The 27,442-nt window shown below is 45.3% G+C and overlaps 1 protein-coding gene across 2 annotated transcripts in view; it reads left to right on the top strand.

The window, feature by feature from the left end:
• Nucleotides 1-23,705, top strand: part of Slc38a6 (solute carrier family 38 member 6) — an 84,334-nt gene extending 60,629 nt beyond the window's left edge. The window contains exons 13-16 of one of the 2 annotated variants that reach the window (XM_052739598.1): nucleotides 3,366-3,490; nucleotides 4,616-4,760; nucleotides 4,930-5,021; nucleotides 21,821-23,705. In XM_052739598.1, the coding sequence (XP_052595558.1) occupies nucleotides 3,366-3,490; nucleotides 4,616-4,760; nucleotides 4,930-5,021; nucleotides 21,821-21,931 (473 nt within the window). In that variant the 3' untranslated portion in view covers nucleotides 21,932-23,705. Of the gene's footprint in view, nucleotides 1-3,365; nucleotides 3,491-4,615; nucleotides 4,761-4,929; nucleotides 5,022-5,315; nucleotides 6,709-21,820 lie in introns of those variants that run through there. The other variant, XM_052739599.1, reaches the window with a different exon arrangement.
• Nucleotides 23,706-27,442: the final 3,737 nt, after the last annotated feature.

Genomic DNA, 27,442 nt, shown 5'->3' with positions numbered 1-27,442 from the left:
ATCCTCGTAGCAGCAGGGCAACCATTTCTACAGCCGAGCCCTCTCCCCAGCCCCTCTTCTGTGTGACGGCTTTTCAGTGGGTGCTCCCTCGCCTCGGTGTTCCCAGTGTGTGTCCTAGACAGGGATTTGCATAGTCCAACTGTGGGTGTGCCTCTGCCTGGGAGCCCAGATGCTGTGTACTGCAGCTTCGAAGGCACAGCTGATAGGATCCCGCGGTGGTAGGCTGTCCACAGATGGGGGGTAACGCCCTCCCAAAGGTAGAGGACAGGCAGAATAGTCTGTTCCTTGCAGTAGTTCTTCTTTTTCACTGTTAATCAGAATCAAGAAATGCCTTCTGCTGTGGCTTTCAAGTGGTCTAGTCGGAGCTGTCTAATAACAAGAAATTGTTAGTTTGGTAGGCCTAGCCCAAAGTTCAAGCTTATAGTTCATCTTTCCAGGTTAGAAGTTCATCCTAGAGAGGTCAAGTGGACTGCCATGGAATTAAGGCAGCTTTCTGCCTGCAAGTCAGTATTCTTGGTGCTACCTAATGAAAATCTTCCTCGGTGTCTTAAGCAGGCAGCCATGTGATGCCAGCGGTACAAAAAATGACCATCAGGTTCTTTCTGGAATTTGTGAAGCTTCCTCTGAGTCCAAATAAGTGTGTTATAATTGTTCCTTATACATGTTAAGGCTCAATTAAGAGTATGAGGGGTGTGTGTGTGGGGGGGGTGTTGTCTCAGAAGGCTTTCCCCCTAGGAAAGTAGGATTTCTAGTAAATTTAGTTCTTAATACTTGTGGAGCCGATTGGAATCTTTATCCAGGACTCTCAAAGCTTAGTCAATATCGAACTTGTATCAGATTAAAGGGGTCTATAAGTATCAACCTACATGAATAATATTGGTTCTAATCACAGATGTTACAGAGGAAAAGTGTCCCTCTGGTGAGCCAGGCCAGTGCCCAAACACTGGGTAGCCAGCCATTTTAATGTCTGTGAGGTCGTTAAACAAGGAGTGTTAACAGTTCATTTTATGATTCAGAAAATGGAAATAAAATAGTTTGCCATATTTCTCCAAAGACTCCCAAGTATCTCACAGATTTGGAAATAGAATCCAGATTTCTTGGCCCTTCCCAGTCCTCATACCTAGTCCCATCTCTTCATTCTGTAATTTTCATCTGTAGCACTATAGACGATTTTATTTCTCTGCTGTGCCCATGACTAGCCTAGCTCGGAGCCTCATTACTTTAGTGATTATAACAGTGGCTTTCTGTTTCTTTGTTTCTGGTATTTTCCTTCCGCTCTGCACTTGTGTGTAGTTCGAGTCACAGTACACTCCTCTTTCTGTCTTCGTGTCATTCCTCACTGCTGCACCCAACACCTAAGGTCCAAAGCAGCCTGAGGGAGGGACGGTCTGTTGTGGCTCCCAGGTCATCATGGCCGGGAAGGCACAGTGGCGGAAGAATCAGGAGTAGTGAAGTCTTGTCCAGCTTACTTTCTCCTTTTATATAGTCCAGGATCCTGGCCCATGGGATGGTGCCATCCACTACTGAGTCTTCCCACCTCAACTAACCTAATCAGGATAACCACACACACACACACACACACACACACACACACACACACACACACACACACACACACACCAGAGGCACGCCAGAGGTCTGTCTCCTGGGCGATTCTAGATCTCATCAAATTGACAATTGAAATTAGCCAATTCCTAGATGTTTGTACTTTTGGCTTGTCAGATTTCATCTAAACCCGGTGCAGGGCTGTCTTGCTGAGTCTTCGGGTCCTCTCCAGCTCACTCACTCACTCGCTGTCCTCTTGTCCTCTTGCTCAGGATGCCTCCACTGTGGTGCTGACTGGAGCATTCACTTCCTCAAGCACAAGTGCCCTTTGCTACCGCAGGCTTCTGCTGGTTCTGCTTCTCCGTTCTAGAAAGTCTGTTCCACGTCTTTGAATGTCAGCACACATAGCGGCTTATTCCGTGAATTCAGTAACTGTTGAGGTCCATAAATTACTATCATCTGAAGACAGGAAGTTACAGTAGGTAGTGGGATTTGAATGCGCATTGTCGTCTCAGTTTAGAATTACTGTAGCTCTTTGTTTAAGCCTCCTTCTGCCACTTAGATTTGTTCACCTTGTATAAACTTTCCGGTGCATTTTTATGGGGTCCTCTTATCTCTTGAGACCCAGAAAAACAGGCATATTTGCTTTTTGTATTTCCTCTAATTTTTGTACTTCTAAAATTTGATTTTTATATTTAAGTTCAAACTGGTCTTTGTCCATGGTTCCTGAGGTGTGGTGTGAACACCCTTGTTCTTCCTCAGGTGACCTGGGTGAGGGAAACTACCAGGCGGAAAGCAGGGTCGGCATCTCTCAGTCGTCTCTCTCTGTCCTGACTAAACAAGCCATTTTCTTAACGCTTCATTTTCTTTTATGCAAGATGAAAATGGACAAAGCTGATAACATGCACACTATGCAGACTATAGAATTGACCCTGAAAGTATAGTCTTACACAGAGCGCTGTGAAATTTGAGAAAACGCTGGTATAGCGGGAGAGCTAGCACGAAAGTGTGGGGTGCCCTGCTCTGCCCCCCGATACGTGTTCTTAGGCAAACTGACTGGTATTTGTGAGCCTACCTATCTCATATTGCCATGGTGACCAAATTCAGCAGTACACATGCGAGCATTTTACAAACACTTTCCTTAAAATTATGGAAACTTCTAAGGAGTTTTGCTTTCGTTTGTGTTTTGTTTTATTTTGTTGTTTTTATGACTGGGCCTCACTGGCTTGGAACTTGCTAGGTAGACCAGGCTAGCCTCAGACTCACCGAGATCCATCTGCCTCTGCCTCCCCATTGTTTTGATAAAAGCCTTGCGCCACCACACATGGTTAGGGAGATACTTTTAAGTACATTTTTTTTGTCTAAATTGTGGAGATTCTGTGTGTCCTGGTTTAAAGTTTCTTAAAGAACACAAGAGTGGACATGGACTGACAAGATGTCCCAGCAGGTAGAAGCACCTGCCACCAAGCCCAATGACCTAAGTGTGAGTCTCAGGACTCACATGGTAAAAGGAGAGAGCCAACCCCTGCAAGCTGTCCTCTGAACTCCACATATGTGCAACGGTATTGGCATGTCCAAATAAGTCAGTAAGTGTAATATGTTCTAGAAAGAAGTGTACGTCTCAAGAAAATATTAAATATCTTGGTATTTCAGAGCAGAGAGAAAAGGGCCAGAAATGAATTTCAGAATGGGATCCAAGCCTAGTATGATCCAATAAACCAACAGAACATATTTTGCTATTATTGATATAGTGGCACATCGTTTCTAATGCGACCCTGATTGCTGCTGCTGCTGCTGTTGTTGTTTTAATTTATTTACAGACAAAGTGGAGTCAGAATTGCTACAAGGTTATAGTAAATACTTGCCACATGATGTTGTTGTCATGGCTGTGAAGTTATGCATACTGTTCGCTGTGCTTTTGACAGTTCCTCTAATCCACTTCCCTGTAAGTATGCCTAAAGGTTCTGTTGCTCAGTGTCATGACTCCCTAATATGGCAACGCTAATGCTTTGCAGACCAGACCCTTTGAATCACATCTAGTCTTGTGTATCTTATTCATTTGTCAAGTAATTGATCCAAGACCTCATACTAGCATATGGTCCCATGAAAGCACAAAAATAACAGTGAACCTCGAAACTAATTTGTGCTTTCTGAGATTTGGTTTAGCTTTACCTCTCCCTTGGTTTTGTTTCTAATTTAGAGACTATGGTTTTAAGGGGCTTTTTTTTTCTTTTTGAGGGGGGAGGTGTCATTCTGTATTCTGTTTTCAAAAGAATGTGCACAAAGAAGAGACAGTCGAGTCAGCAGGAAGGAGCCCTTCCTGGTCTGTTACAGGTTGCTTCCCCTGGGGAGTTCATGCTTAAGCTTTGAACTTGCTCTAGGATTCAAGAGGCGGATAGATTGCCATCTGTATCCAGTCGCTACACATAAGAATCCTAAAAATTTCTGTGAAAATGAAAACAAGGGCAGTGGGTGGAAATGCTTCTGCCTGGATGTCTTGAACTCATGTGAGTTCCTAAAATCCAGGACCTTCCAGAATGCTTGCCCCTCCCTGTGAGACTGCAGGACCAGAGGTCCAACCAAGGCCAGATAAACTTGTGCGCTGTGGTCACCAGTGGCCTGCCCAAGCAATGGGAGATATGGGAACTGTTTTTTTGTATTTACATGCCATGGAACAGATAACAGAAATAAAACAGAAAATGGCATTTCTTTTCCATACCATGGTTTATTTTTTTCCGCCTGAAAGTTTGTTTGTCTGTTGAATTTAATGAAAATTGTTCTTTGTGATTTCATAACACAGTGTTATTGCTTGTAATTTTTTAAATTACAGAACCTTAAAAAAATGGCCTGTGAAACTTTTGTGTGGAATTTAAGCAAAATCATTTTTATGAAGCTCGCCCAGAAAGGTTTATGTGTATAAAAACACTGCATAATGATAGTTTATGCTGCGTCTGGGGAATAGAAATGATTTGGGGTAAAAATATTCTGGTTACTATACATGTGTTTCTCTAAGCAGACGCCATGCCTTTGATCCTTCCCCTTGCCTGACTCTCTCTTCTCTGCTCTACAGGCCAGAAAAGCTTTAATGATGCTACTTTTCTCAAATTTTCCATTTTCATGGATCCGGCATTCTCTGACCACGTTAGCGCTCAACATCATCATTGTTTTACTTGCAATATATGTTCCTGACATTAGGAATGTGTTTGGTGTAGTTGGTAAGTTTCCATTAAAAAAGAAATCATGCCCTAAAAGGAGCTGGGGAGGGCGCCGCAGTGGTCGAGCTCTTGGATTTGATTTCCAGCTCCGCGGAGAGAAAAGGGGTAATGAACTCGTTGCTCTCACAGCGGAATCCAGTGATGTTTTATTTTCTCCTCTACCTTGTAGGTGCCAGCACATCAACGTGCTTGATTTTTGTGTTCCCAGGGCTGTTTTATCTGAAACTTAGCAGAGAGGATTTTCTTTGGAAAAAGCTTGGGGTAAGTTGTTCCCAACTGTTTCCTTTAAGCCTTCCATCTTAAGAAATAGCTTGTCATTTTATTACTATGTTTATGTCTAAGTCAATATGTATCTTCATATATGAAGTACATTTTGGAGTCGGGTGTGATGCTCATGCCTGTAGTCCCAGCTCTTAGGGGGCTGAGGCAGGAGGATTGCTGAGTGTTTGAGGCTAGCCTGAGCTACAGAGTGAGACCCTGTATTCTGATACTGCGTGAAAGTACACCTCAGAGAAGGACAGAGGCTCACACTCACGGTCTGCTTTGTCTCCACAGGCCTTGCTCCTGCTCGTTACTGGTGCCTTGGTTGGGAGCTTCAGTTTAGCACTCATCATTTTTGACTGGGTCAACAATGAAAAAAAATTTTTTCTATTATAAAGAATAACTTACCTCTGTAAGCAAGAAGGAATCATTCTGGAAGGCATTGGATATGAAAATCACACTCAGGAAAATTATTACCAGAAAAGCAAGACAGAGCAGCAGGAATTTAGTCAATTTATTTTTAACCAAAAATTAGAAATATTCAAAATGTTGTTCTTAAATATGTTGAGTCACTCTTTTTTGTGGGAATTTTATTTTATTTTGTTTTTGAGACAGGATCTCACTGTATTGACGAGGCTGGCCTTGAACTCATAGCATCTGCCTGCTGCCACTTTACAAGTGCTGGCCTTAAAGGTGTGCACCAGCATCCTGGCACATGCCAACCATCACCCTGGCACATACCTGCCATTTGTGACTTTTTTAAAAAAAAATAGCTTTTATTTTTTTAGAGTAGTTTTATGTTTCCAGATATATTGAGTAAATGAACTAAGGGATTCCATATGACTCCCAACAAGGGTAGTCTAACCTCAAGCTTTCCCTGATATGAATGCCTTGTGTCAGTATAGCACGTTATACCCAGGAATGATAAAGGTCCGAGTGAGGGTTTGTTCTTGGCCACCACTGATCTCTTTACCAGAATGCCGTGATTGGGATCATGTAGGACTGTAGCACGAATCTTAAATGGTCTTATTAATAAAATCAAACTTGGAGCCAGGTATTGGGGTGAATGCTGGAAGGTCAGAGAAACAGAACAGGCCACAGCTAACCTCACCTCGCCAGTTCCTCAGCTGATCCTGTTTCCTCAGACTGGAAGCCTCTGTGTCCTCATATCCAAATGGATCTCAGCTGAACTGCTGCTCAAAAGCCTAAAAGCTTAACCAGCTAGTTCCTGGTTTTCACACCTTATATACCTTTCTGCTTTCTGCCATCACTTCCTGGGATTAAAGGCTCACTTCGTGGGATTAAAGGCGTGAATCACCATACCTGGCTGTTTCCAGTGTGACTTTAAACTCACAGAGATCCAGATGGATCTCTGCCTCCAGAAGCCTAGGATTAAAGGCATGTGTGCCACCATTTTCTGGCCTCTATGTCTGTCTAGTGGCTGTTCTGTTCTCTGACCCCAGATAAATTTATTAGGGTGCATGATATGTTTTGGGGAACACAATACCACCACATAGGACCCTGTGGCATTTCCAGACTGACTTTCATGTAATAGCTCATTTCCTTTTAATACTGAATAATATCCCATTGTAGGGATGTATCAAGTTTGTTGATCCACTCACCTCATGGAAGACCTTCCTACTGCTTCCAAGTTTTGCCAACTATCAATAAAGGTGCTAAAAATGTTTGTGTGCAGTTTTTACATGGTCATGTGTTCATTTGGGGAGGGAGGGGGTTTAAATACCAAGGAGCACATGCTGCCTTGTAAACGTATGTTTAGTTTTATAAGAAACTGCCGAGCTCTTCCCAAGCTGCTGTAACATTTTGTATTATTGCCAGCAATGAGTGAGCGTTCTATAATCCCATATCCTCCCCAGCATTTGGTGTTAGTAGTGTGGTGTGCTGAGTTCTCAACAACTGAGTGTGATGTAGTGGCATCTCTGTTCTGAGATTCCCTAATGGAATGATATGGGCATCGCACATGCTTCTGTGACCAGCCGCTGCCTATTTTCTTAGATGAGTGGCTGATTCTTTTGCCCATTTTTAAGTTGGGTTGTACACATAAAACATTACTACACACACACACACACACACACACACACACACACACACACACTGACCCGAAGCAGCAGAAATAAGGGCCCCAAACAGCGAGGTGTTGAGAGTAAGGACCAGGGATGAGAAATAAGTAAGTGAGACAAAAGCAATAGCAGAGACCAAAAGGTCTTGCCTAAGCTAATGGCTTTACGCCAAGCCAAGCTAGTTGATTCAGTAGTACAGCATTGTATATACTGTTTACCAGGGAACTAGGGGAGCAAAGAACTAAGTCAGACATGTTGTCAAAGAGGACATGGAATTCCTCAGACACAGCTGCCTAAGGATGGGTAACCACAGCCCAAGGGGAAGAGCCAGGTCCCAGAACTGTAACCTTGACTCCTGAGACATGGGCTTCAGCCCTGGACAGGCCCTGCCAAGTCCACCCCTGGACAAGGTCACAGGCCTAAAGTTCCCTTTGTCCATTCAGTAGGGCCTCTAAGAAAGTCTTGAGTTGGTGTGCCTCCCTACAATATATAAGGAATCAATTTTGTTTTATTAAGAAGTCAGTGTATTACATTTTTATACAAAATTGATTCTTAGTGTGGAGGTTAACTTTAGTGTCGGTCAGAAACTGAGATTTCTCTACTGGGTATGGCCCTGCCTCCCAGTCTTACCTGGGGTTTTCCTGTTGCTTTGATGAGTTTGAAAGTTCCCCAAACCTTGTCAGGTTGTCACTATAATAGGTAACATTATTCCTGGAAAACAGGCACCTAGTGATGGTCTGTCTCATACGTTGTCTAGAAATTGTAAAACATTGCTTTTGGACCATTGACATGGTTCCCCGTTGGAAACTTGAAGCTGGGACTCCTCTGCCATGAGGGTTCCATGTAAAGGGTGCTGTGTTTGGCGGCCGGCTGCAGGTGACTTGTAAAGTAGGGAGGTTCATGCAAAGCCATAATTTGCATACATGGAAATACACACTTTCGCAGGTGTCCTCTTGCCTCCCACTTAGGAAAGAGGCTGAAAGTGTGGCAACAGAGCTTCTCTTTTGGAAAGATCAAAGAGAGCGCTGGCAACCTGAGAGCGCTGGGTATAACAGGGAAAGGCCAAGCTGTGGGTTCGGAAGAGCAGGATTCAGATCTTAATGAAAGCCATACCACTCTTAACCTCTGAGCCTCTACTTCCAATTCCATGCAAGGGAATTAATACCCATTTTCGTGACTGTTGGGAGGATTAAATGGCCTTTAATAAATTAGATGCAGACCAGCTAGGCTTTCTTACTTGCTGTTTGCCCCTTTGTCTGATCCCTTATCTGGAGCAGTAAAATGAAATGGTTTTTACCCCAGGGCACAGAATGAAGTCTTGGATTTTTCATCTTCTATCTTGCATAACTTTGACCTGAGTCTCTTTGGCCTTCACCCCCCCCCCCCCCCAGGAGCTGGCCCCGGAAGCAGGGGTTAGTGCTTTCCCACAGTTCCACACCAGCTGTGTGCTTCTCCTGCCACGCCGAAGCTGAGCACTTCGCATGCCCCAGCACGGGCAAGCATGGCCTCTCCTTCGGCTTCAGGTCAGAGCTCGTCGACTGAGCTACTCATACCCTATTGTTCTGTTTATGAAATAATGCTCATAGGTGTTCAGCTGCTTAAATAAATCTTAACTCTGGTAATACCAAAATAACCCTAAATCTACAACAGATGCAAGGATGCCCCCAGGGGCAAATGTTAAGTGTGGTGACAGCTGGCCATCAATTAATACGTTTGTCACCTGTTCTGGAGCTGGTGCCCTGGGAGGTTTGGCAGGAGACAAATATCTTTTGTAACACTGCACAAAATGGAGTTACTATCAAGAAAAATAGTTGGTGGAGGTGGTCGCTTTTACTTCAGCATTTTGCCTTGCCTGGTTGCCTGTCTGAGGTCACATTTTCTGTGACTTTGGAGGAAGCCAATGAGAAAGGCTAGCAAGAGCCATGGCCCCTTCATAACCTTGGGCTAGTACCCCCAGCACTTTTTCTGGGAAATTTGGGCCTTCTCCTTATGGGCTTAATGGTCATAATTTATTAGGTAATAACTATTTAAAAATAAAACGAAGAAACGCACAAAATACACACTTTCCTAACATTCGGAGAGTTATTTGCTAAATTAAAAGACAAAATGCCAAGACCGTAAATTACTTTCATATGTTCAGAGTGAATGTTTTAAGTTGTACCTTTTTTTTTCCCTTAACAATGTTTACTCATGAGCTTAGCATTTAAATGGTTAAAACAAGCCTTTGAAGTTAACACTCCATTAAGATGAATGGGGGTAATTCACACCTCTGCTGGGGCTGTATTATTTCAGTCTGGCTGCGGAGAAAACAGGACAGCAGCGGGCTGATTTACTGTGCGAAGGTCCTTTAAACACCCATCGGCTGGAAAGCTTTGTTCCTGGGGTGGTTTCTTCGTCTGTTTGTGTCTGTTTGTTCGTTTTCCTTTTCTACCTAGAAACAGGATCGTGAAGTCGCATCCCGCTTAGGTGTGGAACTGGAGTCTTGAGAGGTGGTAAATTGTCTCCTCTCCAGTGACTGCGTGACATTGAGTGGGTAGTGGGGTACCAGGCCAACGAAAGCCCCGCTGGCTCTGTTCAGTTCTGCCCTGTAATGTAGTCTGTAAAGTCCAGCTTAGTCCCCTGGAAAATTCACCCATGGCGAAGCAGGCGGGTCCATTTTCAGGTTAACTTCGCATATGACTTCAGTGGGTTAAGAATTCATTGGTTTTTCTTGTACGCTTAAAAACTTTGTTTTGGCGAAGTTTTATGTTCTTATTTGCCTGTATCTAAAGATCTACCTCTAAAAAGCCAGGCATGATGGCGCACGCCTTTAATCCCAACAGGCTGAAGCAGGTAGATCTCTGTGAGTTCAAGGCTAGCCTGATCTACATAAAGAGTTCCAGGACAACCAGAGCTACATAATAGAGAGACCTTGTCTCAAAAAGACCAAAAAAAAAAAAAAAAAAAAAAAAATCAACCTTAAGAACTTTTGTATGGCCCTAAAAATGACTCAGGGTTAAGGCCCTTGCCAGGAAAGCCTGTAGTCCAACTCCACAAAGTTGTCCTCTGACAGCCACATACTGTGATACTCACATTCCACACCTCTCTCTCCCTCTCTCTCCCTCCCCCTCCCTCCCTCCCTTCCTCCCTTCCTCCCTCCCTCCACACACACACAAATAATAAATAATAAATAAAACAAAGGCTTTTTTGAAAGAAACGTTTCCATAGTCTTGCGATAGTGAGGTGAGCAGACATCAGCGAGGAAAGAATCCTTTCTCAAAGCATCCTTTGTAGTGAGCAACCCAGTCATTGGAAGTGCTAAAGCCATTTAACCTGAAAGGATTCATTCTAGAGCCTAGGAATAAAGTATTCTTAACACACATAAAATGGCTAACATTGTGTGAAAGGTAGTGAATTTGAAGGACCTCTTTTTAATGTGGGCAGATTTTTCTGCCTCCACCCTCTGCTCTGCATGTTTGCGAGATCGGGTTACTGGGTACCCTGTGGGGAGCTGGATGTGGAGGTTCCTCCTAGCTGTCTGCAATGCTGGTGTTGCCAATGGGATGTGGAGAGACAGAGGAGATAGGAGGAACAAAGGGACCCACCCGAGCTGCTGATTTACCCTGTGACCAGCGCTCTGCAGCTGCATCGGAACGACTCCCGGCTACACATGCAGGTTCTGACGTCACGATGTCTGACCTCAGGGTATCTCCCCATCTTTTACAATACTGAGAAGTTTGTTCTCTAGTTTAAATGAGTGGTTTCTTCACTCCTCTACCTGTACTCACGCAGTCTTTCCACGGTGGGGTAGAGAAATGGAAGAGGAACTTGGGTGGAGGCTGAGCAGATCCTCAGGCATAGTTTCTGCCTGGAGTGAAAGTTCTTTGTCTCCTCTCTCTCGGTGAGCTGTTGTTGTTGTCCGACTCACCACCCTGCCCGTCAAGAACAACTCGGAAGAGCAGGAGACTCATCTTGGCTGTCAGCCAAGTGGACAGGTGGGCGTGAGAGCTCTGTTTACCTGTGGGACACAGTAGATGGGGAGAACGGGAAATTGAGTTGCCTGGGCGGGGGACAGATGGTTGAAAGACATTGTAACGTGGGATACTGTTTTTCGAAGTGACCTTTAGAAAAACGTCTCTCACTTGTTTCAAGGTGTATATGTTTATCTAATGTCCTCAGTGGACTGAGGTGCAAAGCAAAGGCTAGGCGTATAGTCGCCTGATAGAATTGGGAGTTCCGGGGTGTGCCAGTCCTGAAGGAGGAAAGCAAGGAGCTGGTGTCCATCTTGCCTGAGAAGAAGACTTCAGCTACAACTTGAACTTCCCTGGCAACCGTTCAGATTGGTTGGATAATTGAAGCTGCTTAAAAGGAGATTTGTGGCTGGGTATGGTGGTGAACAACTTTAGTCCCAGCACTTGGGAGGCAGAGACAGGCGGATCTCTGTGAGTTCGAGGACAGAGCAGGGCTGTCTTGAAAAACAAAAAAGAGCGAGAGATTTGTGTATACATTTTCATATGCATGTGTGTGTTTGTGGAGGATGTGAGTATGAAACTGAACCCGTGTTCAACTCTTTCTACTTTTGAACAAGTTAGTTTTCTGGTGGTGGTGGTGGTGGTGGTGGTGGGGTGCTGGCCCTGGTTCTGGTGGGATGGTGGTGGTAGTGGTGGTGGTGGTGGAGGTGGTGATGGTGGAGATGGTGTGTATGTGGGGGGAGGGGGGAGGGTGTGTGTGCAGAGTCCAGAAGAGTATTATATCTATCACTCTCTACCTTTGAGGCAGAGTCTCTCTACCACACCTAGCTTGTTACATGGAAGCTGGGATGCAAACTCAGGTCCTCCTGATTGCCCAGCATGCACATGGCTCTTAACCATTGAGCCATCTTTCCAGCCCAGTGAGATGGTCTCACTGTCATAGGCCAGGCTGACCTGGAACTCACTGTGTAGCCAGGCTGGCCTGGAACTCAATGTGTAGCCAGGATGACCTCAAACTCCCGGTTATCCTCCTGCATCAGACTCCTAAGTCTTGGGTGCTGGCATGAGCCACCACACCAACCATGCCTGCCTCTTAACACCAAAGATTTGTGATTCTTGAAAACTGGTTTTCTCTCAACCAGGAGAAATATACTCATTTCTTCAAGTTATGTAGTAGTTGGGGGAAGCCAGAGGAAGCTATTATGACTGACTATATGGACACTTTTATTACTGACTGTTCATCAGATTGTATGGCTCCTAGCCAAGTGTCTCCGTATCCCTTTCCCTGAGTCAGCCACTCAGGCAGCAGAGGATAATGTTTGCCTTTGTTCTCGCCCCTCAAGTCTTCTCCCCCTGAAAAGGCATTTTTATTATATTAACATTGCGATTTCAATAGCATCACACTTTTGGAACATACAGCATGTGGCTAACAAAAGATGTGGGCCTTTTTCAGGTGAATTGCTCTACACCGGAGACCCTTATTTAAACTGTAGATTTCAAGTATTTAAGTATAAAGGAACGTGCATACTGCTAGAGATGAGTGTTAAGTGTCCTCAGCTTGGGGGTGGCAGGAGTTTTAAGAGCAGGGCACACGGGAAGTCCCTCAGTCATCAGACACAGGCCACTGAAGTGGGGGACCCTAGCCCTTCTGTTTTCACTTCCTGGATGCTGTAAAGTGATCAGTTTCCTTCACTGTATCCCATCCCTCTGTGCATTAAAGCAGCGAGACCAAAGGACCCTGGGCTGAAAGCTCTAAAACTGGACCAGAACAAACCTTGACTCTTTCTTCAGTTGATTACCTCGAGTGTTTCCTCTGTGTGTGTTTGTGTGTGTGAGAGAGAGAGATTGGATATGAACCTGTTACATTATGTGTTAGATTTCATCTAGTTACTTTCAGCTAACATTCCAGCAATTGACACCTTTTTAAAATCATGATTCTAGTGCACCGGTCACAGCTCCTGCTTTTTGGACATGTTTTATTATCCTCCGATTCTTCATCTCACTCACAGGTAAAAAGGCTAAGTGACACAGCTGGGTACCACTGCTAGAAACAGCTCTTTTACATCATCACTACGTCATTCCTCTGGTGCTGTGTTGATAGCCTATCGTGTCACCCAGCCTTCAATTTCTCGGCCCCACCTCTTGTTAGGAAGGCACTTTATACACTTGCCTATTTTCTGCATCTCAGGTTGCTCCGAGATCACCTGCTTGATGTCTCACGATCGCCTAGAACTCACCCTGAGTCTGTTCCTCTACATGGCTTGTCTCTGCTCACAGACCACTGTTCTCATCCAACTTCCCAGCTGCTGTCTTGCTCCAGCCCCTGCCACCTGCAACCCCTTGGAACAGCACAGCTAGAGTTGTTGAAAAATGTGTGATGACTTACACCCCTGTTTACCTTCCTCCAGGCCTCCCATCTTACTTAGAACAGAATCTGCGTTGTGGTCAGCAGGGCTCGATTGTGTCCGTGCTCTTAGCAGACCTCTGTGTGTAGTGCCGTATCATATGCACCCAGTGCAGCAGATACCTAGAACTTTCTCAGCTGGCATGACTGAAATTGTATGCCACTGAACAGTTTCTATATCTTCAGCCCTGCAGCCCTGGGCAACTTCTTCGTTTCTGTGAGTGGGAGCCCTCTGTCCCCTCCTGGAGTGGACCATGTAGGGACAGTGTGTAAACCATCACATGGAGAGAAACCTTGTGATGCCTGCCCCTTGGGACCTGATTTGTTTGGCTTAGCATATTCTCCAGTTTCATCCAGACACACACACACGGGATTCTCTTTCTAAAGGCGGGACAGCACTCCACTGTCTGTACACGCCAGGATCTCTTCGTTCATTGACCAAACGGTGGACGTGTAGGCCATTTCCACCTCTTGGCTATTACAGATAATGCTGTGACGAACATGAGAATGTTCAGACCTTTTGTAATGCTGTCTTCCAATTATTTGGGGTGAGTATCTAGAAATGGGTTACAGGCTCATAGGGTAGTTGTACGTTTAATCTGAGTTGTTCTTTAGCTGAAGTACTGCCTTACCCTCTCCCCAACACTGGCTCTGCTCCCCCACACCCTTGGCAGCATTTGCTGTCTGTCTTTTTGCTCACAGCCATTCTTAACGAGTGAGCTGCTGTCTCGGTGAGGTTTTGTTAACTTCAGGTAATTATTCGTGATGTTAAGTATCTTTCCATAGAACTTAGCAATTTGCGTGTCTTCTCTGAAGAAATATATAACCTAGCCTTTTTGTTTTGTTTTAAAATCAAATTATTTGGGGGTTTCTTACCACTTCTGAATTACAATTCCATATATATTACATTAATTTCTTACCAAGTTTATAGCTTATAAATATTTTCTGACAGTCTGAGGCTGCCTTCTTGTTCTGTTGTTTTGATGCGTGTTGGGCCAGTGCTCTAAAGCCCGATGATTAGTTCTTAGAATTGGTTCTCAGGAACTACTTAAGAGCTCTTACCGCATGGTGTATTTAGAGAGCTTTCTTGTGGCTTTTATGAGTGCTCTGTGAGAATTTCCATTTTGTCTGTGTGCTGTTCCCATGAGATAAGGTGTGATTCGTAGGAAAGACGCTGTGTTAGCCTGCTTGCCACAGGCTTGGCCATTTATAACGAACACAAACACGTAGGTCGCAGGGAAGTTCAGTATCTCGATAGCCTTGGACATGGTGTCTGTTGAAGACCTGCCTGGTCTCCTATCCCAAGAGGACACCTGGAACACCACACCCTGTGGAGGGGAGCACTGTTCAGATGAGGAAAAAGCATGAGCCACAAGAGAAATGCATTTCCCTCATTAAGGCATTACCCACCCATGAGGGTGGAGCCTGAAAGGCCCCGTCACCTCCGCAAGGCCCTGCCTTCCCAAACCATTCCCCTGGAGAGTGCATCTCAGAGTGAGCAGTGCAGAGGACAGACAGGCAACCCCAGCAGGCCAGCTGTTATTACTGCTCTTCCTGGATCCCGGGTCATCACTGACTTGGAGGCAGAACAGTGCTTGGGTCTATTGTCAGGTTGTTTAGTGTGAATCATTCGGTCTTAAGGGTTACAGCTGACACCAAACACATCCAATACTCCTCGGATCTGTAACTCAGGAGATAATGCAGGTTTTGCTCTTTACTATAAGTTAAACAGAAAAGTTACCTCATTAGTGTGCTCTGCCTTTTTATTATAAAAAAAACTTCAAACACGAGTGTGAATTGAACTAACCTGCCTACATAGGCCCCATTGAAATTTAACATTTGTTCAAATTTGCTTGTTACCCACATCTGAATAAAATTTATTTTATCATTTACTTATCTGTCTCTGTGTGTCTCTGTGTGTTCCTCTGTGCAGGTGCCCTTGGAAGCCAGAATAACTTGCTGGATGCCCTGGAGCTAGTTACAGGCAGGTGTAAGCTGTCTGGTGCGGGTACTGGGGAACCTCTGAAAGAGCAGCAAGCACTCTTAACTAAGCCGTCTCTCCAGCCCCATACAGTAAATTTCTCTGGAAATATATGTGCAGAATGGTTTTCAAGAAAATGTCCGACAGCTTACTGAGCAGTAAATTTAAAACTCTATTTTGATCATTTCACCAGCTATGATATAATATATAATATAATATAATATAATATAATATAATATAATATAATATAATATAATATAATATAATACAATACAATATAGTACAATACAATACAATACAATATAATATAATATATAGCATAGCTCAGGATGCTATAATACCATAATATAGCATAATATATAGGGAGGGAGCTATGAAAGGACTGCATCGCAAAGAGAAGAAAGGCATGAGGAAGGACAGAGAGGAGCAGCGACAGGGACTGGGGTGGAGGAAAGCGACATCAGGGCAGTGAAGAACGCAAATATCTAACGCTCCATTTAACTTGCCTGCCAACATCCTTCTGGAGCCAGTAAGGTTGGTACTATGTGAAATTGCTTTGTGTGAAGAGAACCCCATGTATAAACTCACAAGGAAACTCAGCTCAGGCAGGTAGAAGCCACCCACAGGCCAGCCTGGGTCTTCAAGACCTGGGTTGGCTGGAGATCTTCACAGGCCTGCCTGGCACCTTGTGGCACTGGGCAGTAGGGTGCCACTATGATGAGCAAATGTGTGGTGGGGAGGTGGAATGGTCCCCGTGCTGTGAACACAGGGAGAATGGAGGAAGTGAAGGCAGTTAAGAGCAGGATGATCTGGGTGGCTTGCTTGCCACCCAAGGCCATGGTGACAGGAAGGGCCAGTGAAGGGCAGGGCCAGCTCAGCCGGGCCCTCATATTTCATCATGCATGGTTCTTATGGCCCCCTGTGGTAACATAGGCTGCAGACATCAACACAGACCCCAGCTGCAGCAGGACCATGGACCTAGACATGGCCCTCAGCAGCAACTCTGGCCCTCAGCAGCTTCACAGACAGGGGCTGCTGCCTAGGGTCATGTCTGGGTCCGTGGTCCTACTGTAGCCAGAGTCCATGGCCCATGTTGCCACCAAGGGCCTCATGGATACCTAGGGGCTGGCCCACCACCTGTGGCCTTGTTGGTGTCTGAGGGCCATGCTGCCACGGGAGCCACGCTGACCTGAATGGCCATGGTGTCATCCAGGCTCAAGCTGCTGCCGAAGTCTATGTCGGGATCTGTGTCCAGACCTGTGTCCAGGGTCTGAGCTGACATCTGTAGTTCCTGTTACCACCAAGGGCTGTGAAAATGCCTGGGGTCTGGTCAGCCACCTGAGACCATGTTGGTATTCAAGAGCCAGGCTACCACTGGAGCCATGCTGGTCTGGGTGACCTGAGCTGCCACAGGAGCCGTGGTGATGTCCAGCCCAAGCTGCTGGTGAGGGCCATGTCTGGGTCTGTGGTCCTGCTGCAGCTGGGGTCTGTGTTGATGTCTGAGGCCTGTGTTACCACAGGGGGCCATAAGAATCATGCATGATGAAATATGAGAGCCAGGCTGACCTGGCCCTGCCCTTCACTGACCCTGCCCCTTGCTGGACACTTCAGCAAGAGAGCTGACCCCAATGTCCTGGGCACAGGAGAGCTGGCCCCCTGCACTCAGAGGAGATGGCCCCACCCCTCACCATGGGCGTGGGAGAGCTGGTCTTGTTGGTATGGGTGTAGGAGAGCTGGCTCTGCACCTTGCCTTAGGGGGCTGGCTCCAGTGACCAGATCTAACCAGCTTAACTACCACCCTGGCCCATATCAGGGCCTTGGGTTGACCCACCCTAACACCTATCCCATTTATGACCTACTGGAGCATGTGAAAGGACTGGTCCTGCAGAACAATACCCACAGGATCTCCGTGACTCCGGGTGGCCTCTATCGGAGAGGAGTTTCGGTGAGGGTCCATTGATGATGGTGTACCAGAAACCAGAGGCCTTGAACCAGACCAATGACTCATTGCAATGAACATTTGCAAGGAAAGCTAATAGGACAAAAGGGTCTACTGTGTGACACACTGAGGCTCCCAATGCCACTAAGATTAATGAAGAGGTGTTGGAGACTCGAGAAAGATGGAGGAGCAAAGTGGTTTGGGTTTTATTTGTTTGTTTGTTTTTGTCTGGTTGGTTGGTTGGTTGGTTTTAATTTTTTTTTAAATTTCTTTTGGGGAGGATGTTGCAAGGGTGAAGGATGGATATGGAGGGACTGGGAAATGAGTGGAATTGGGATGCATGATGTGAAATTCCCAAAGAATCAATAAATTATGTAAAAAATAAAATAAACCCACATGGACACAGCCACATGCTGGCCATGTGATCCAGAAACCCAAGCAATGGCAGGATTCAACACTAGGGATGACCAGGAAACAAAAGAGCGACACACCTGCTTCCTCCGTGGTCATTAGGAAGATCGTGGGACTATTCCTGAGACAGGTGTGTGATTGAACCAACCAGCCCGACTCAGAGTGTAGCAATCGGACACCGTAACGATACAGTGTTACTTCATTGACCTGAGAGTTCCTTCTTTGTTAGTCTTCAAATTGTACTTGTAGAGAAATACCTCTTGCTAGAAAAAGACCAGACTTTTACAGAGGGGCACCTGGGTTAGGGCAGTGCTACACCCCCTCACATCTGTCTCCCTTCAGTAGCAACCCAGCAGGCAGCTCAGGGGCTCCGCTTCCAGGACTTGCCTTATAGCGACTTGGAGTTGGTGTGTGTTTGGGATCCGAATGTCTAGCTCAGCTTCTAGGTAGATGGTAATGGTAGACAGCAAAGAATGGGGTCCCTGGGGGTGGCCCTCCCATAGGAAAAAGAGGATGGATGGCCTAGTCTCCTTGTTCTGGTAGCCAGGCCTCCACTCCATTCAAAGATAGGAAACTTTGGCATTCTCAATAATGGAGGGCCATCAGTCTCGTGAAGCCGTGTGGCAGTAGTGAGCTGTGTGTCTGTGTGGAGACAAGCGCTGTGCCCAGTGCATGACATCATATAACTAGAGGTAGGAATTGTAACCACCCCTTTTAATAGATTAGAAATGAAAGTTTATAGCAATTGTAAGTGATTGGCCTGTCCAAAGTCAGACATCTCAAACATAATCTTAAGTTGAACTGCTGTGTTAACTATCATAGTAATTAGTTAATTAGATCCAACTGTAGTGGTTTTATTTATTATCTTTATAAAAATGTTCTGATCATAGGGGATACACAGTCAATCCCGTGTTGAAAGATGCTCTATTAGTTTCTAATGTGGCATCTAAGTCTGTTCTGTCACATGCTCCAGCGAATACTTGAGCCTGCTATATCCTCTGAATAATGGTTTATTGCCAGAGCACTAACAAAGGAAAGACATATGATACAGGCTTGTACGTAGAACAAGAAAATTCCAAAAGTGGAGTCCCTTGAAAAACAATGTTAGCAGTTCATGTCTATGGCTTTACAAATAGAAATTATTTGTCTAAAAGTTAAAAGAAAGTTTTTTTTATTTATTTTATGTGTTTGTTGTTGTGGAATATTACTTTAAGATGTATTACATTTGTTTATGCTGTGGAACATTTGTTTTAATGATGCAAAGATGTTTTACATTATTTCATGTTGCATTTGTTTAACTCTGTGAAGCTGTGTTACTTTGCCTGTCTAAAACACAGGTCTAATAAAGATTGATTGGTCTAATAAAGAGCTGAACGGCTAATAGTGAGTCAGGAGAAAGGATAGGAGGGGCTGGCAGGCAGAGAGAATAAATAGAAGGAGAAAAAGAGGGATCGGGAGGTAAGAGAGATCAAGGAGCGAGAAAACAAGGGACCAGCCACCCAGCCACACAGCCAGCCAGAGAGTAAGAGTGAAAGTAAGATTACAGAAGTAAGAAAGGAAAAAAGCCCAGAGGCAAACGGTAGATGGGGTAATTTAAATTAAGAAAAACTGGCTAGAAATAAGCCAAGCTAAGGCCGGGAGTTTATAAGTAATAATAAATCTCCATGTGTGATTTATTTGGGAGCTGGATGGTGGGCCCCCAAAGACTTAAAGAGCCAAAGAGTTTATTAAAAAAAAAAAACCCCAAAACTACAGTTTGTATTTTGCCTGCATGTATGTATGTATACCACATGCATGCCTGGTGCCCACCGAAGTCAGAAGAGGACGTTGTACCCCCTGAACCCCTGTAAATGTAGTTACAGGTGGTGGCAAGCTACCATGTGGATTCTGAAAACCGAGCCCTGGTCCTCTGCAAGAGCAACAAATGCTCTTAACCACTGAGCCATCTCACCAGCCCAAATAAAAATTGTTAAGTACATAATAGGCAATCCCAATCCAATTCAGTGTTGTCTACACTTGGTATTGCCTTTGGCTCTTTAGAACCTTCAGAACATATTTGGGGCATTTGTAATGCTGTCAACCTTTTACTTTGTAAGTTGACTGAGGATATTTCCTTCCCATTCAATATGGAAAACCAAAGTAGGGTCCTGTGAAGGAAGCTCTTGGGTTCAACAGGTCTGGATCTGTGGAAAACATGCTATGTAGTCTGATTTTCTCCTCAAGGGCCAATTAAAACCTTACAGAGCAGCATTGGAAAACCAGCAGTTTAAATGACCAGAGTCTAGATTCAGAAATTCAGTTATCATTTCCCCGTGTCTCATACTCAGTGACTTCAGTTATGTTTAGAGGGAATTTATTTATGTTTAAAACAGATCTTGATTATAAAAATGACTTAGTTGGCTTTCTCGCCAATAATTTATGAACCTTGGAAGGGAAAACTATTTAATCAATCCTTGATTTATGAATTTCCAGAATTTTGCCAACATTTCAAATGAATTGGGGGGCAAGCATTGACGGAGCATTCTTACTTTAAAATGTCATCAGCTTATCAAATACATCTCCAGTCAATCAGGAATGATTAAACCAGGATAATGTTTACATTTCATAGAGAAACAAAATTCTTGGAGCTTCTCCACATCTCTGTCTAAAGATTTGTCATTCATTTGCATTCGGATAAATTCTTAGTTTTCAATCATCCAGAATAATTCTCAAGTTATTGATGAGCCAGACTAAATAGTTAGTTGCATTCATGCATCATAATATCAATGTAAAAAAAGGCTTTCCTAATTTTATTTTCAATAAAATCCCCCAAACGATGTCTAATGACTCCCAGGTTCAGTTACTAAACTTTCTACCATGTCACTTCCAGAAGGAGAAATAAACTTGCTTACATCTTGGCCATTTCCTAGAAACCTAGAACTATGCTCTGATCTACCTCTATGGAGCTTTATGAATGAATGACCTTATCTGTCATGGAGGTACATGACTATGCATTGCTAAGTATAGGATTTGTATCTTATTTGGCTGTAATCCAGTGAAGGCAACCTGTATGCAACACTAGGTTAGTTACTATATCCTAAAGGGCAGAGTTTGTCCATTGGATGACCCAGGTAAACGCTAGGTCACTCATGGGTGCTTGTTGAAAAAAAATGAAATAGTTTGGTAGGAAGAACATTCAAAGTTCCACTAGGAAGGTCCACAGGGGTGGGGGCTCCCTGCCTTCTGGCTGAGGAATGAAGATTTTGTGGAGCTGGTAACAGCTGGTAGAAAATTGAAAGATAACCGAAGTGAAACTGGGCTTGAAAGGAAGGGGGTTAGCTTGCAAAGTGAATACTCACAATGCAAAGGAAAATATGGGGTATCGTTTAGAGTGAGAAAAACATTGCTAGGAACAGAGATGTCCAGCAGCCTGAGAAGCAGCACTGGTGGGTGGGAGCCTGCTGTTAGCTGAGTGCTGGAAGCTAGGCTTAGCCTGAACTTCCCATCAAGCAGAAGGCAGGTCTCCTTGAAGACTGTAGAACAGCACATGATAAACATAATGGCAGAGGGGCTGGAGAGATGGCTCAGCAGTTAAGAGCACTGACTGCTCTTCCAGAGGACCTGGGTTCAATTCCCAGCACCCACATGGCAGCTCACAACTGTCTTTAACTCCAGTTCCAGGGGATCTGACACCCTCACAGAAACATACATGCAGACAAAACACCAATGCACGTAAAATAAAAATAAATAATTTTTTTTAAAAAAATAGTGGCAGAAAGCGACAAGCTGCCTCTGTGTTAAACACCACTACCATCTTCCAAAAGCTAAAAAGAAACACTGTTAACCTTCAAGAGCTGGCCATCTAAAAACCCACACTTCACTTTTTTCTCAGGTCTTAGGGCTAGTGGACATGAGGATCGTCTCTGGAGTTTTAGGCAGTCTGCGATGGTCTGAGGTCCTGTTGCGACCTTCGCCTTCCAAAGGGGTTTCCTGTGAATTTTGCCTCCACACTTGCAGGAGTCCTTCATGCTGCCTTTGTCTTTTCTCTTTACAGCTCTTCCTGTCCATCAAACTCAACACTCGCCTCCTCTGGAAGAATCTCCAAGACCGTGACTTACATAGCTGCTTGCTCCGTTACTCTGAAAACCTATCCTGGATGTCTTGATGGCTACAGTTAATTTCTTTATAGAATAGAACGCGTCCTTCAGGAAGGACACGGCATCTGCCCCTCTTTGTCTCCACTGAGGACCTGCTACCCACCCCACTTCATCCGTCACCTAGAGACATCATAGGGCAGCACTATGCCTTCAGGAGAGCTGTCCCTTTAAGCAAGGAGGGATTCTTTGGAGTTGAAATCCTGCAGGATTCATAGGGTGCAGAGTTTCATCGTTCTTTGCCTCCAGCTTTTCATCAGGGTGTACAGAGCCTCTACAGGGTCCCCACCAAGAAAGAATTACTTTGTATCCTGGTTCCTCTCCTTACTGTTCCTGGCTTCTGTGGGCTTGTTAGTGATATCAGGACTCAAGCTGTTAATAGTCTGGGATTGGGCACCATGGACAGGAAACGCTAGGAAAGAAAAAAAAAAACTGCAAAAACCATTTCACATGTTTCAGGCTTACTTTTTAAGAACTGTTTCTCTCCAGCACACTTCCCCCCCTCCCTTCTCCTAGCAATGGCTAACAGTGGTGGGGACATTGCACCCATTTTGCACACCTAATTCAATTCTTCCAGATGTTATTTAATGCTCAGAGCCTTTGAGACACGTGTGTTGTGGGGAGAGGCCCCATCAAGGGAATCTGTGATGCCAGGTGAACAAAGGCACCTTTATCTCCAGGTCCCAACCTGGTAAACACCATGGCATCTGGGGTCTCAGAGCTGACTCCTGTTTGAAAGCAAATTGGGTCTTCCAAAAATATATCCGGAGCTGTGCATACCTGTGAGTGATAGTCTTCCAGGCTCAGAACTAACTGCTGCTTTGGGCTGTGCTTTGGTGAGCCAAGTCCTGCCCTCGGGGATGCAAATGGAACCAGAGCTTGAAGCAAGTCCAGTGGTTTGATTTGCATGGGAAACTTTTGCCTCTAAGTGAAGGCAGCCAAATTCCCCGGGCGCCCCAGCCCTCCGGAAATATGCCTTACAGGGGCTGGGGGCCCTAGGCCCAACCGGGTGGGTGTGATTTGAATGTTCATTGCCACAGCTGCTAGGCTCAGCCCTGGTCATTGCCATTGGTCCCGCTCCATTTTACTGCCTCAGAATCCCCTTGTGCATGTTAGTGGTTAATACAGCAGCCAGGAGACGCCAGACAGCTCTCAGCACCTGGTTCAAATTTAAGGCTCATTTACACATGATGTCACACACGCATTGTCAGCGCGAGGGAGGTCAGGATGGTTCATTTTGGGAAGGTTTGCATTGTTGAGCCTTTACAACACTCACTGCTATTAATGCCTTAACCATCTGACTTGGATTTCGGTTTTCTGGCATGAGGTAATCCCAGGCACTAGATTTATATGCTGAATGGGAAGCCAGCAAGGGTGGCTAATCATGCTGGTTTGCAGATCTGCACCTCTGGAACCTTGGGATGGAATTAGAAGGCCACATGGCATGCAACAAATCATAGGGCTTCAGAGAGGAGGGAAAGAGCCAGCCCTGGAGTCAGGGTGTGGACCCTGGAGTCAGGGTGTGGACGGTTGCTACCTCAGCCAGGATGCTTGGTGGAAGAGTAGAAACCCAAGTACTTGGACAGGGGTCTAGACCAGCCATTCTAGTGGTTGGGGTCATTATGAAACCCATCTTTCTGCTCATTACCCAAAGAAATCCCAAACCATCTTCCCAGGCTCATCCAAGTCTCATGTTCCATGGAGCCCTCCCTGGCCGCCTAGTCCATGGTGATTGCTCTTCTGAATCGCCAAATGCTTCTGCCAATAAAATAAGCAGGGCAACCATTACTGAGTGTATTCTGTTATCAGTTCACTGTCCTCTCACAACAATATAACATGGAAAACATTATTCTTTACAGTTTTTAAGGTAATAGAACAGATTCAGAGAGTTCAAGTCAAGTGTCCAATGTCAGAGCACTGATTCTCAGGGCTGGGTTCTGGACCATCAGGTAGGCTGGGTACTACACGGGTTCCACATCTTCAGTGGTACATGGCAACACAGCAGGACCAGTCTGTGTCCCCAAGGAAATGGCACAAAGGAGTTTATAATAATGCTGCCTGGTGCTTCCTGTCGGTGTGACCATCCCCTCTGCCCTTCCGGTCCCCCTGCCCTTCCTGTTCCCTCTGCTAGCTAGCGTGCATCTAGATCTAGCTAGCAGCGCAGTCTCCTCGGGGTATGCTTAGATGGGAGAATGGAGATCAGCCCCCTTCACCATCGCCAAAGCCAGTTTCCTATGTAAGACGTTGAAGTGTTTGCAATCTTTGGATAACCACCCTGTCACCTGTCACCTGTCATCACTGTACTCGTCATGTGGTAGTTGTGAGAACACCTTGAAGGGCGTCTGAGCAGGTGTGTGGAAGGTTTCTGAGAGGGTAAGCAAGCGTGGGTCAGTGGAAAGGAGAGTGGTGGACACTGCAGATAGAGAAGGCAGCATGGACCTAAAGGTGTGATTGCCCGCATCCGGGAACATTCTTAGACATAGTAAGGCAAAAATGACCTGAGGAGAAGGGTAGAGTCCAGGTCATACCAGACACTTCTCTGTTGTCCCTTTGAGCCGTATGGCAGACTCTCCTGAGTCCAGCCTTTGGAAGAAATTGCTAGTCCATCAGGAGATGTCTCCTCAGCATAAAACTGCAATCTGTGTGTCCTCTCACCTTGGAACATAGTCACAAATCCTTGAAAAACAGGCAATTAGGTGCCCCTCTCATAAAGCATAGTTCATCAGAGCAGAATACAGCGTTCAATTGGGGAATCACGCTCGGCACTTGGCACTGCCCCCACCCCATCCTCCTGCTCTGAGTCTGAGAGACGGACCTAAGTAGACTGTGTCAGTGGATTGGTTTACCTCTGACCCTCCATTGGCTTCCACCAGAGAAGCATTAGTGACAGCTCAGAGTAGAAGAAAAGTAGGGTCGCCTGCTTGTCAGCCTGTGTATTGCCCTGACCCTCACACAGCCCAGTCACTGTTGGCTCAGTGTCCTGCTCAACAGTGCACCGTTTCCACCCGGTAGCTTGCTCTGCCCAGCCATCCTCATCAGGTCTGGCTTCTGGTAAGTCCATGTCTTCTTGCCCTTTGAATCATAGGATGCAATCGGTCCCCACATTGTTATTAACTGTTACAAACAGGCCAGTGTTCCACTTCTCAACTTTAATGTTTTTATTGTTGTTGTTCTTGCTTTTTTTTTTTTTTTTTTAATTTGGAACAGGGTTTTGCTGGGTAGCTCAGGCTGACCTTGAACTCATGGCAATCCTCCTGCCTCAAGCTTCAGGATACTGGGATTATGGGTATTCACCATTATGCCTTCCTCATATGTGTATGTTGAAACCCTGACCCCCATACCTCAGAGCACAGCATGCTTATATGAGACTTTTAGAGAGATCATAAAGTTACAAACAAAAGCCTGTAGCAAGCCTTAATCTAGTGTGGCTGTTGTCCTTATGAGCCGAGGAGACAGGAGGTAGGCACAGAGGAAAGACCATACAAGGGCATGGTGAGATGGTAGCTCTCTGGTGTTCTGTTTATGAACACCCATCTCTACCTCCTAAATGCCCCCACTGTCTCCCAGTAGCATCACAGGCTGCCACCACATAACACATGGGACTTTAGGCATCCAGATTCAGAGGGAAGCAGGTGTTGTCTGTTTCTTATTGGGTCCCAGTGAACAACGAATCTCAAGAAAAACTTCAAACACTACTCTCTTGATCCATCAGAGAGTTGGGTTTACAGGGCAGCCAAGCCCTAAAAATCTTTTAATGGGAGCCTGTGAGGAAGCATGGACAGGTGCTTTCCTGGAACAGGTATGGCCAGTAAAAATTAAAGGGAAATAAGAATAAAAAATAGTGGAAAATCTGTGTGGGTAGTGAGAGAGTCTGGCTCCTAAGGACCACATCTATGGGGGAGGGGGAAGTGTCTCCGTGGGCTGTAGCAGGCACTCACAGGAAGACAAGCCAAGGTCTGCGGCAGTAACTCAACCATAGACTGACTGATCGCCGAGCATGCAGCCCCCAGACCCAGTCCCCAGCACTGGTAGAAAAGAGAAAAAAAAAGATTGGCCAAGTCCTCAAGCAGAGCTCCTTCATCCACATGGCAAGCCAGGAAGAAGCCACTGCAGAGAGATGTGAAGCCACCTGCTGTGGGATGTCTTTCTGTACGCTGTGAATATGTGTTGCTCTGATTGGTTGATAAATAAAGCTGCATTGGCCAGTGGCAGGGCAGGATGGAGCCAGGCGGGAAAATCCAAGAGAGACAGTGAAAGGAGAAAGGAGAGTAAGGGAGATGCCAAGCCACCATCCAGGGAGCAACATGTAATGGGACGCAAGTAAAGCCACGGAACATGTGGCGATACTTAGATTAATAGCTATGGGTTAATTTAATGAAAGAGCTAGCTAGCAAGAAGCCTGAGCCAAGAGGCCATAGAATTTGCAGCTAATATTAAGCCTCTGAGTGATTATTTTATAAGCGGCTGCAGGACTGCTTGGTCAGGTGGGACCAGAGAAACTTCCGGCTACAGCCACCCAGACCCCTCTCCCCATCTCACTTCCGGAACAAACCCCTATCTAAAGAAGAGAGGACAAAACACCTCTCCCCTTGGACTGCAGTGGAGACCTACAGAAAGAGGGGGGCAGGGAAGGGGGCAGAAGGAGCAGCCATGCAGAGACAGAGCCTGGCGAGTCAGTCAGTCGACACGCTACTCCAAGAACCTTCCTTACAGAATTCCTTCAAGCAGATAGAAATGAGACTCTACACAGATAGACAGGGGAAGTAAGATACGGCTGAGATGTATAAGTTATTCTAAAAGACAAGTGACTGTTGAGAGGGAGAGTCAGTATGTGTTTTGTGCATAGGGCACGTGAAATGGAGTATGCCACAGGACAGTCCAAAGCTGTGGGAGAAGAAAGACGGTAGCATCCTTACAAGGCAGCAATGCATAACATGAAAGGAGGTTTTGACCAATGAAAGGCATGTGTGCTAAACCCAGGACATCCACTAAAAAGAATTCAGAGAGATACATGTCAAATAGTGGTGATGAAAGTTAATCATAAAAAAAGTTACATTAGCCCAAGAGAAAGCAGAAATGTAGACAGGCCAGCAGCAACAACAGTCACCATGAGGAAGACGGCACTTTTGTTTGAGGTGTGAGATTTAAACCCGGGGCCTCATTCTAGACAGGCTCCATCCTACTGAGCTGCATTCCAGCTCAATAGAACAGACTTTAATTGAAACATATTAGTAAGCACATTAAATGTGAAGGCTTTAAACACATCTGTTGGAGATTGTCAGGCTGTGTAAATAAAGCAAACCTACTTCCTTTTTCCTTTTTTTTCTTTTCTTTTCTTTTCTTTTTTCTTTTTCTTTTTTTTTTTTTTTTTTGGTTTTTCGAGACAGGGTTTCTCTGTGTAGCTTTGTGCCTTTCCTGGAACTCGCTTTGGAGACCAGGCTGGCCTCAAACTCACAGAGATCCACCTGACTCTGCCTCCCAAGTGCTGGGGATTAAAGGCGTGCGCCACCGCCGCCCGGCAC

Source organism: Peromyscus californicus, unplaced genomic scaffold, assembly GCF_007827085.1.
Source record: "Peromyscus californicus insignis strain IS unplaced genomic scaffold, ASM782708v3 Scaffold_15__1_contigs__length_86483966, whole genome shotgun sequence".
NCBI classification, from domain to species: domain Eukaryota; kingdom Metazoa; phylum Chordata; class Mammalia; order Rodentia; family Cricetidae; genus Peromyscus; species Peromyscus californicus.
The sequence above is the reverse complement of the archived record's forward strand: the minus strand, read 5'-3'. Positions and strand labels throughout refer to the sequence as shown.